Genomic DNA, 11,774 nt, shown 5'->3' with positions numbered 1-11,774 from the left:
ATGCAAGAAACCTTAAAAAAAGGCAAAGCTAGTGCAAAATGAGAAAAAACTAAATGGGTGCTTGGATCATTGTATTGTCTCGAATCTGCCCCTTACAAAAAAGGTCTTTTAGGAATATGTTTCAATTGCAAAGGAGTTACGCAGGTATTGTCCTTTGTATATATGTATATTTTCTTTAACAATAGACAGTTGAGGTGAGTCGTTGTTTACACCTTCACATTATTAAATGTATGTCCTGTAGTCTACCATAAAAAGATAAAGAAAAGGTTGTGCTTTTGTGTTTTTTAAACATCAAGTTATAGTAAAAATAAAAATTCAAGACAATTTATGAAAAGTGGAGAAGTGAATGAAATATATTAGATTAGTTAACATTACAAGAAAAATCTGATGTTCAAGGTGCGTTGAGTTAAGTACTGAGTATATGAGTGTCAGTAGTGTAAACACTTGACAAACTTGACAAAACTTTAAATCTAAACTTGTTAGCATTTGCCACATTTTAAATACATCTGAGTTTGATAGGAATTATCTTATAATTTAGAGGCAAGGTATATTTTGAGATGCTCTTTCAGACTACTGTTGTCTGGGAGCAAACTTGAGTTTTATTGGCTGTTTCGGCCGAAACATCCAGTCCAACTCCAACGGAATCTGATGAAAGGAATGTAAAATAAAATCAGCAACAGGACAGCAGAGAAGTAGGGCAGTCAGAATACACATGAATGTGAGTGTTAGTCTTACCACAGTGTCTTTGCATGTTTCCAAAGTGTAATTCTGTAGGAGACTGACAAGAACCATCTTCATGGTGAGGACAGCATAGCGCATCCCGACACAGTTACGAGGACCGAGCCCAAACGGCATGTACGTGCACGGGTTCACCTCATCCCCACTGTCTTTACTGAACCTGCACATACAGACGGGCACACAGATACTCTTAAGGTCATGGAGTCATCGTTGTGAGAGCATGGAATGAATGAAACCTCAGTACAGTGTGTATTTACCTCTCTGGTCTGAAAAGCTCAGGTGAGCTCCAAAAGCGTGGGTCCATGTGTAACATGTGCACAGGAATCCCAACCAGGGTTCCTTCAGGGATGGTGAGGCCGTGGATCGCGACTGTTTTTTTGCACATCCGCTCAAGCCGTGGTGCAGTGGGAATCAAACGCATTGACTCACAAATAACCTGGTCTAGGTACTGAAGACCAATTAGATCCTCGTATGAAACGGGAGCCTAGAGGCAAAAGGTAAAGGAGGCATCAACACAAATAGAATCAGATAAGGATTAGAACAATACATGATGTCAGCTATTAAAAAAAGTAAGTTACAAATGTCACCCATCACATTCAAAATGACTGTACATCTCTCGGTAGGCTGGCATCGATTTCTTGATGCAGGATCTGCAGTTCTTTAGGGTTGGTGGCCAGATTGTAAAGGATGTGAGTGAGAGTGACAGAGGTGGTATCATAGCCACCAAAGATGAAAATGAAGGCCTGGGAAAGGATCTCGTGTTCAGTCAAACCTACAACAACAAAGAGCTAAATGTTCAGCATGAAAACTACTTTACAAGCGGAGACCTTTTGAAATGTTTCTTCGCACCAAACTTATTCACAGCTACCTTACTACTGGTGTCATTATTGTTGAATATTCATTTACTTCATTTACTTTTAATGTCAAAAGAAATTTAAAAAATAGTTTAGAAATATTGTTAGGCACAAATTGAATGTGTATGTCTGACATTATCAAAGCCAACGTCAAAATGATCAGGATCACATAATCCGACAGATATTTTCTCGATTAGTCATCTGGTCTATAAAATGTCAGAAAATTGTGGAAAAATGCCCGTCATATGATCGCCTCATAAATAGCAAGGCAGTAATCATAATATATATTGGAGCCCCCCCAATATTTAAATATGCTCAAAATGTCCCCCCCAATATATTGATAGGCTAATAAATATTGCTATTCTACGTCAGACATTTATGCACCGCTGTCCAGAATAATCATTAGCAAATTTGGGTGCAGATTTAGTCCCCCCAAAAGTTCACTTCATGCTTACGGCCTTGATAAATAGACTCATGTATTTTTCTTAAGCTTAATGAAGGTACAGAACAATTTAAATTTAAATTGAGGACAGTTTTTCAACTCAGTCTTACCTCGACTTTCATGAAATACAACTGTAATGCAAACATACCTTTAGTTGGCTGATCTTGTTCACTCTTTATCTCCGTTTCTGGTATCTCATTCTGAACCATCACCTGCAGGAAGTCTGCTCGACTCTAGATCAGCACAGAGAGAACATTCAACAAAGAAACTGAAGATTAGTATCAATGTTCTCATCTTAATCTTGACGAGGAAGCGAATAAGAGTATTTCTCAAAATGACAGTTATTCCTTTAACTTTCTTTTCACTTTGGTACAGATGAAATGCTTACAGATTTCTCTGCACGATGATTGTCTTTAAATCTCTTGATGATATTGTAAAAAAAATCCACACTTAGTCTGGGCATAATGTCAATATTCAGGAGCTTCATCAGGCTGGCACCAAAGGGAAATATCACTGAAAAGAGAAGGGTTGTTTACCATTATTTGCACAATAGTGATCCCAAAGTACTCATATGATTAAATGATCTCTGTGTATAAAAGAGGTAAAAGGACTACATACTTATTAAAATAAAAGGCCACATTCTGAAGTTGAGAATCTTCTTGAGATGTAGATTAAGTGGGTCATCTGGATTGTTTATGGAGTTTGCTTCAACACTAAAAGATGCACTGGTCACAACATCTAAACTATAAGGTGCCACGAATCTACAGCAGAGAGGTGGGTTTTTAAGGACATACATGGACTAAATGCTATAATGTTTATTTATTTTATGACAAATGTAATGATATGGTGGCATAAAGTAGATTAAGTAACATACTGTTTGACATCGACGGGTTCATCCAAATTGGTTCGTCCCAGTTTTTTTGTGAGTTGGTCCGCATAGCGAGCAACAATCGGAAAAATCTTCAAAAAAGAAGAAATGTTGATAATGTACTGTACATATACAGTAGGTATTTCTATCATTGATGCCAACTTCTCTCATATGAGCATACTGTAGACACATGAGGTAGACATACTACAGACATAAATTAGGCTGCACAATATATTAGGTTTTTTTAATTGTCATTGTGATGTTAACTGGCGCAATAAACCATACCCTGAAAGATTGCGATATTGCACTTTTTTGTTGATTGAAAGAGAGTATCAGTAGTAAATGGCACTTTCAAATGTACCTATCATTCTTTTTTTGGAGCCTTTTATTACGTTGTTTAATAAAAGAATGGACAGACCTGGTAAGTCCAAACGGGTAGTGCAGGTAAATTGGGAACATCTGGAGGAGGCCCCTGTCCGACAGACTTTCAACTCACACCTCCGGCGGAGCTTTTCGTGCATCCCTGTGGAGGCTGGGGGCATTGAACCTGAGTGGACAATGTTCAAAGTTTCCATTGCTGAAGCTGCGGTGGGGAGCTGTGGTCTTAGGGTCTTAGGTGCCTCAAGGGGCGGTAACCCACGAACACCGTGGTGGACACCGGTGGTCAGGGAAGCCGTCCGACTGAAGAAGGAGTCTTTCCGGGATATGTTATCCCAGAGGACTCCGGAGGCAGTTGCAAGGTACCGAAGGTCCCGAAGGGCTGCAGCCTCTGCCGTGAAAGAGGCAAAGCAGCGGGTGTGGGAAAAGTTCGGAGAAGACATGGAGAAGGACTTTCAGTCGGCACCAAGGTGCCCCTGGAAAACCGTTCACCACCTCAGGAGGGGGAAGCGGGGAACCATCCAAGCTGTGTACAGTAAGGATGGGACGCTGTTGACCTCAACTGAGGAGGTAATAGGGCGGTGGAAGGAGCACTTTGAGGAACTCCTAAATCCGACTAATACGCCCTCTATGGTAGAGGCAGAGCTGGAGGATGATGGGGGATTGTCGTCAATTTCCCTGGTGGAAGTTGCTGAGGTAGTTAAACAACTCCACAGTGGCAAAGCCCCAGGGATTGATGAGATCCGTCCAGAAATGCTTAAAGCTCTGGGTGTGGAGGGGTTGTCTTGGTTGACACGCCTCTTCAACATTGCGTGGAAGTCGGGGACGGTGCCTAAGGAGTGGCAGACCGGGGTGGTGGTTCCCCTTTTCAAAAAGGGGGACCAGAGGGTGTGTGCCAATTACAGGGGTATCACACTTCTCAGCCTCCCTGGTAAAGTCTACTCCAAGGTGCTGGAAAGGAGGGTTCGGTCGATAGTCGAACCTCAGGTTGAAGAGGAACAATGCGGATTCCGTCCTGGTCGTGGAACAACGGACCAGATCTTTACTCTCGCAAGGATCCTGGAGGGAGCCTGGGAGTATGCCCAACCGGTCTACATGTGCTTTGTGGATCTGGAGAAGGCGTATGACCAGGTCCCCCGGGAGATACTGTGGGAGGTGCTGCGGGAGTATGGGGTGAGGGGGTCCCTTCTCAGGGCCATCCAATCTCTGTACGACCAAAGCGAGAGCTGTGTCCGGGTTCTCGGCAGTAAGTCGGACTCGTTTCAGGTGAGAGTTGGCCTCCGCCAGGGCTGCGCTTTGTCACCAATCCTGTTTGTGATATTTATGGACAGGATATCGAGGCGTAGTCGGGGTGGAGAGGGGTTGCAGTTTGGTGAGCTGGGGATCTCATCGCTGCTTTTTGCGGATGATGTGGTCCTGATGGCATCGTCGGCCTGTGACCTTCAGCACTCACTGGATCGGTTCGCAGCCGAGTGTGAAGCGGCTGGGATGAGGATCAGCACCTCTAAATCTGAGGCCATGGTTCTCAGCAGGAAACCGATGGAGTGCCTTCTCCAGGTAGGGAATGAGTCTTTACCCCAAGTGAAGGAGTTCAAGTACCTTGGGGTATTGTTCGCGAGTGAGGGGACAATGGAGCGGGAGATTGGTCGGAGAATCGGCGCAGCGGGTGCGGTATTACACTCAATCTATCGCACCGTTGTGACGAAAAGAGAGCTGAGCCAGAAGGCAAAGCTCTCAATCTACCGGTCAGTTTTCGTTCCTACCCTCACCTATGGTCATGAAGGCTGGGTCATGACCGAAAGAACGAGATCCAGGGTACAAGCGGCCGAAATGGGTTTCCTCAGGAGTGTGGCTGGCGTCTCCCTTAGAGATAGGGTGAGAAGCTCAGTCATCCGTGAGGAGCTCGGAGTAGAGCCGCTGCTCCTTTGCGTCGAAAGGAGCCAGTTGAGGTGGTTCGGGCATCTGGTAAGGATGCCCCCTGGGCGCCTCCCTAGGGAGGTGTTCCCGGCACGTCCAGCTGGGAGGAGGCCTCGGGGAAGACCCAGGACTAGGTGGAGGGATTACATCTCCAACCTGGCCTGGGAACGCCTCGGGATCCCCCTGTCGGAGCTGGTTAATGTGGCTCGGGAAAGGGAAGTTTGGGGTCCCCTGCTGGAGCTGCTACCCCCGCGACCCGTTACCGGATAAGCGGAAGAAGATGGATAATAAAAGAATGTTGGACATAATTTCCTTTCATTTTTTAACTCAACAAGCAATGCAAGGCAGAACTGAGTACACTTTAAAACCGGTTTGTCACAAGTAATATCCTTATAGTGATATTCAACAATGTCATTGCATATTTTCCTCATATCGTGCAGCCCTAATATAAACGTATTGCCTGCACTAGGTCAAAGGGAGCAGATTGCAGGAACATAGTATTGACCTGTTTCAGTCTTCCACTGGTGAAGCACGGTGATAAAGTGCTCCGCATTCTTTTCCACCTTTCATCTTTAACCGTTGTAATTGCATCAGACAAAGGTCCTGAAACCATATTTTCCTGTGAATCAGAATCAGAATCAGAATCAGAAAGGGCTTTATTGCCAAGTACGTTGCACATACGAGGAATTTGTCATGGTGTTGTTGGAGCATGTCACACATACAAATATAAGAAGGATAAAAAGATATAAACAATATAAGTATAAACATATACACACAGTACGTATTAATAAAGATAAAATAAATTTAAATAAATAGTAAAATAACACAAGAACACAAGAACAGTTACACTGAATGTTTACATTCTTGTACAAAAGAGTTTTACAGTTTGCTTCCTCCAAAATATCCTCTTCTCATATCATACAACTAATTTTGTCTGTTCTAATTATGTAACTTTCCATATCAGAGCTGGATCATCATACTGCACATAAAATGAACTTCCTTTCTGTGGTTTCAAACAAAATGAAACTGTATCAATCCTGACAAAAGTCAAAGGTTTGGGAGGACACAAGAGGATATGTCAAAATGCCTTGTTTTGACTTTATTTAAAAAAAATATATATTTTATTGGTTTATATGATAGGGACCATGCATATTTATGAACATTGTTGTATAAAAAAACACCATTTAAATATGCCAGAATTAGTAAAAATAACTACTTTTCATCTGCAGTCCCTAGCCAGGTGACATAGGACTAACATAAAGACAGCCAGCAGTCATACAGCACTCATTCACTTTAAAATGAGCCCCAGGGATTTTCAGCAGAATCAGTTTTGTTGTACATTTTTACTAAAACCACAGATGCATCTTACTTCTCGTCACTTGGGAAACAATGAAGAGTGCTGTTAGGTTTTTTCCCCCCAGTTGCCTGTTGTGTGTGCAGCCTGGTGTAATCCTCGAGCATAAATATCTGAGTCTCTGTGTAATATACAGGATTTTACTACAAATCCAAACATCCTGACTTGAACAAGGCATACTTAGCTGCCTTATTCCTCCCTTATGGTTCAGTAAAATAACTTTGAGATATGAACTTTAAAATGATAGGATACACCTCGGCCTGATAGAGTGGACAAAATTGTTTTTCTAACCATATCGAACCAAGAATACAGATTCGCCATTCCATAAGTATGCTTTCACTTTTGTGATTCTTACAACATTGCAGGAAACGGTGTTGTAATATGCCACACCTTTCCTGGCAGAATGCTGCATTGGACCCAGAGTTGTGTAATTTGATGAATATCAAATACGATAACATGATACAAATCTTATTGCAAATGTTAACATGTCATTGAACATGATATGCTGAGTTTTCATACATTCTGGTGTGCAATAACATGCAACAAGATGATTATCTTACCCTGCGGTTGGTAAACACAGAGTAGCACTCCTTCACCATAACAGTTTTAATAATCTCAGGGTCTGCCACTATTAAAACTGGTGACCGTGCATCAAACAACCTGCACAAAAACACAACATCACAGTATAAACTATGAGCTTTTGATTAAATATTAATATGTTAAAAAAACATGTAGTCATATCATGTTTCCACCAAATGAGAGATTTCCGCTTTCAGATAGTTTAATTTCATTATTTAAAGCCCAAAGAGGAAATATTTTAATTTTAAAAAGCTCTTCTGTCCTGTCCCCTTGATCATCTCATAACCCTTCTGATTTATGTTGTAACCATAAGAGGGGGCCCGGCTCCTAGTTTGTAGCCAACTGGTACTTTTATGTAAAGTAGGCTATCTGAGTACTACTTTTACCACTGATGTCTTCTGTAGGTGTTGGCCTTGAAATATGAAACTTACCCCCAGACGTCCCCATACTTGGCTTGGCACTCACGGTCAAAAGAAATCATTCCCTACAAGAAATGTCATTACAAAAAAACGTGTTAAAAAGGACCACAGAGTTTCCAACAGGTAACGTACACTCATTCAAATGTACAGATAAGAAAAGTATAAGTGCCAGGCAGGTTACGGAGACTGCAGAGATATGTTTAAGTAATAAAAAAGTCATTCATTGTCAGCAAATTTACACATGATAAGAACATTAAGAACACCCTCAATTCTTAAATGTATTGTAGTATATGACCATTCTATAACTTTCTATAAACTTTGCTTAAAGGTTTGTTATAAGGGAGCATCTGGAAATTGTTAACATGAGCAGAGGTCCCCCCAAGACAGAAGAGACCTTTTTTGGAGTTGTGCCAGATAACATGCATTGATTGGTCAGTTATCCGTCCAATGGTATACTCACACATATCACGTCCTATGTTGATACAATGCATAGGATATATACGTTGTTCACACAAAGAAAAGGCGGAACGACTTTTGGAAGAATTTGGGTTGGTCGTTCTCCAAGCTCTCTGCAGGAGTTTGTAAAATTGATGCTGAATCTTTGCTTGTAATAAACCTTTTTATAATCAAGAACAGTGTCGGCGGATTCCTCTTCATACAGCATCACAGCATTACTATTTAAGACACCACAGTATCAACTCCTTAGCCTACACAGTACACCAGTCTTTAAGGTTTGTGTGTATGTGTGCTCCATACCTTTTTGAAGTTTAGAAGTGTTCCAATGAAAGGCAAAGGTCTTGGTCCGGGTATTCCCAGTTTTTTGAAAAACCTATATGGCCAAATGCCATACCTACATTATAAAAAATAGAAAAAGAAAAAAAGAGTTATACTCGAACAGGTTTCAATATATTGCAACATCTTAAGGAGCAATCGTTATGGTAGGGTGCAGTAAATCGACCAAACTGACAACCTCATACTACTACTTTGACAGTTACAGAAACTACTCACAGTATAAACATGGTGAAGAAGAGAGCCAGCAAAGTCCAGGTGGTTGCTGAAAACAAGGTAAAGACAACCATTTTGACTGCCGATTGACACAAACTATATGTTATGTTACTGTGCTGTACCGAGGCTTCAGAGCGTGTGCGGAGTAATCCAGGAAGTTTTTCGCAAAGTGGTTAAGAGGCTTGTATTATGACGTCATAATTTCATATAGGGCTTTAAACTACATGAATAATGACGAAATGTCATGGATGTATTGTGGTGTGTTTTATACAATCTATGTGGTAAACAAGTAACTGTTTACCCCGGTGATGGGTGGAGCCAGACTCTGGGTGGAGCTATGAGTGGAGCCCACAGAGCTCTACCTCATTATGCTAGCAAACAAAAGACATGTGGAAACATTTAAATTCAACATGAATTCAATATTTACAATAATTTATTTTTGATGGTTAAAGGCCTACTGCTTGTAAATATGCTAAAAGTGTTTTTTAATGCTTTTTGGAATACATTTCGGTCGTATTGTAAATCCCTGAAATGTCCAAAATAACTGCTAAGAGGTGTAACACTGTACACATTAATACAACTTGAATGTAGGCCTAGTAACCTTTAATTTAAATTGAAGACCATTTTTGTTTATCATCTTGTTTGTTTTCATTATTTACAATTTATGTACTTCTTATTTTCTTATTTCTTCTTATTTGTTATTGTTTTATTTTAGACGTTTCATTTTTACCGCTGGAACAGATAGATTTATAATTCTAAACCTTCTCTGCTACTATGTTCAACCGCTTCAACCTGACTTGTGTCAATAAAGAGAAAAATAAAATACAAATAAATTAATGTCGGAGCTCAAAGTACCGCAATATGCCCTCCTTGTATTAATAACACAATCATACACAATGTTGCACTTTTAAATAGTGGCAAAGAATCGCTAAAAGTCTTCGTTTTGAAAATGTTTGAGCCTTCTCTTTCACCGTAGATAGATGACCCGGATGTTCGATCAACGACCCCCCCCAACCAACCGTGGCTCATTTCCCCGGTGATTTTCGTCTGATTTGGGGCTTTTTCGCATCTTGTCGTCGTAAAGTGAATTGCATTTATCATATTTAGAAGGTGAAGTAACGAACAAAATACGCGTATTACAAATGTATATCTGTTATTAGTATTAAATGGTGCCTTTTTTAAGCTGCCCTTGGTTTGTAACGTTAGCCTACGGCTAAGATAGCCTGCTAGCTTCACATTGTTATTTAGCCTTCTGCACACGAGCTGTAATTTTGGGGTCATATGTTGACTTCGCGGAGGTGAACAAAGCGTTTCTGGGAGAGTAGAAGATGTAATGATAACAGTTTGAAAAAAACAGTTGCAATAACCCTGTAACGCTAACATCCATTGTACCTTTAAATTATATATTTCTATAGTTTAAAATACACACTTTTTAACATGTAAATATTACTGTCTAATATAAATCTATGCACACTGTATACTGTATCAGTGGTGGAAAGAAACTACAATTTATTTCTGTGCTTCTCCTGCTATGACAAGTCATAATGTCTGCTGTGAAAAAAGATGTTTGCTCATTAGCCCACTTAGATCAAACTTAACTTTGTTAGGATTATTTTTGTATCTACAGGTGATTTCTATGGTGTTACAATTGCATTTAGTAATGCCACAGATTTTTTTTTTTTTTAAACTATTTGTTAAATCTGCAATAATTGTTTTTTAAGCAACTTTGGGCCAACGGAATCTTTTTTGAACACTTCTTTCTCATACGTCACATCATGTGATCCTTGTTACATAGCTGCTGATTGATGCAGAAGTCAAAATGTCTTCTTTAAATGAGGTCTATAAAACTGAACGCGTCTGTACTGTTGTGATATGGGAATATGACTAGTATACAATACCTGTGTTGAACACCTTTTTCTGTTATATCAATCACTGATCTTCTTTTAAACGGGTTTGCCTTTTCAGAAATAATTTGCCACCATGTTCCTCACCCTCACCCTGCTGCGGAAAGGCATTCCTGGGAAGCAGTGGATCGGAAAGTATCGGCGCCCACGACAGATTACGTGGCAGATGACACGCAATACGCTGAAGCATCTGGAGCGTGAGGCTGAGAACGAATACTGGATCAGCCGGCCATACATGACTCCGGAGCAGGAGTACTGCCACGCCGCAGAGCGCAGAGCCCAGAACTGGCTGAAGATCAAGGAGGCCAAATTCGCCAATTTTCCTGAACACAAGCACATCACAGATCACTTGAGTCATCTGAAAATCACTAAGACATGGTCAAGTTAATGTGAGCAGAGACATTACCAAATACTATCTTCATAATGTGACAATATCACATGTTTGTATGAAAGAAAGTTTGGTTTCTTTATGTGTATTTATAGGAGCAGGAGTTTGTATGTCAACTGAAAAGCTACCGTGAAAAGTTCAAATGCAGCTCATTGGATAAAAACTGCTTAACATTCTACACCTGATCTGTGACACCTTACTTTCGCTCGCCTTAACAAAATACGCTTTCAAGTTGAGAAAACCAGGCATCCCTCCATTCATAAAAACTCTATAAGTAGATGAACTGCTGAAGTGTGTTCCATGAGGAGTAGTCAGGAGAGGTTGGGGCAAAATTGTCATTTTATGAAATGTTAATTTTACTCTAATATGCATTCTGCTGTTTTACATTTAATGTATTGAAGCGTTGCGACTGTCACGAAGCCCACGTGTAGCTGAAATTGGAGTGTTCAATTCCTTTTGAACCTTTGAAGTTAGAAAAACCAGGAAGGAATACAATTTCAAGGTTTATGGAAATGCTCTCACTTCATTAATAGATTCTCATAAAATGTAAGTCCTTTGTATGGGGAGCACTGTGATTCTCTTAAATCTTAGTAATTTGCTTCTGCTGATATTTTAATACCTGTTAGTCAGTGGCTATTAGATCATTGTGCAGGAATTTGACCCTCAATTAAACCTCACTTTACATCTGCAATCTGTTCACATGCAAGATACTGGGTCTATGACTTGACTGATAACAGTTATTGCTATTACATAACCCTTTTTGATTCTAACACTAATACATAACTACAAGCCAGCAGGTAGTCTTATTTTTTATTCATTTAGATTTTTGTTTTTTCTGACAATCACAAACCACATACAACACAAGACCACAAACTCATCAAACATTACAATACAAAGTACAACAGACGGGGTGGGGTGGGGGGGGCTG

General features: G+C 40.4%; 2 protein-coding genes across 3 annotated transcripts; one reads left to right on the top strand and one right to left on the bottom strand.

Moving 5' to 3' along the window:
• Positions 1-375: 375 nt before the first annotated feature.
• LOC116061623 (cytochrome P450 3A40-like) lies at positions 376-8,839 on the bottom strand. The gene is made up of 13 exons (XM_031315927.2): positions 8,558-8,839; positions 8,306-8,399; positions 7,562-7,614; positions 7,112-7,211; positions 5,703-5,816; positions 2,909-2,994; positions 2,653-2,795; positions 2,423-2,547; positions 2,183-2,267; positions 1,350-1,510; positions 996-1,222; positions 736-898; positions 376-645 (listed from the first exon to the last, which is right to left on the bottom strand). The coding sequence occupies exons 1-13, from the start codon at positions 8,626-8,628 to the stop codon at positions 571-573; spliced, it is 1,497 nt and encodes a 498-aa protein (XP_031171787.1). The 5' UTR covers positions 8,629-8,839; the 3' UTR covers positions 376-570.
• Positions 8,840-9,513: 674 nt separating this feature from the next.
• On the top strand, positions 9,514-11,539 carry mrpl57 (mitochondrial ribosomal protein L57). Of its 2 annotated transcripts, none has more exons than XM_035992011.1 (2): positions 9,514-9,664; positions 10,520-11,539. In XM_035992011.1, the coding sequence occupies exon 2, from the start codon at positions 10,535-10,537 to the stop codon at positions 10,844-10,846; it is 312 nt and encodes a 103-aa protein (XP_035847904.1). In that variant the 5' UTR covers positions 9,514-9,664; positions 10,520-10,534; the 3' UTR covers positions 10,847-11,539. The 2 variants fall into 2 exon arrangements, with proteins under 2 accessions (XP_035847904.1, XP_035847905.1); XM_035992012.1 differs by having other exon boundaries at positions 9,516-9,680; positions 10,517-11,539.
• Positions 11,540-11,774: the final 235 nt, after the last annotated feature.

Source organism: Sander lucioperca, chromosome 15 (assembly GCF_008315115.2).
Source record: "Sander lucioperca isolate FBNREF2018 chromosome 15, SLUC_FBN_1.2, whole genome shotgun sequence".
NCBI classification, from domain to species: Eukaryota; Metazoa; Chordata; class Actinopteri; order Perciformes; family Percidae; genus Sander; species Sander lucioperca.
This window is presented reverse-complemented; position numbering and strand designations above follow the sequence as displayed.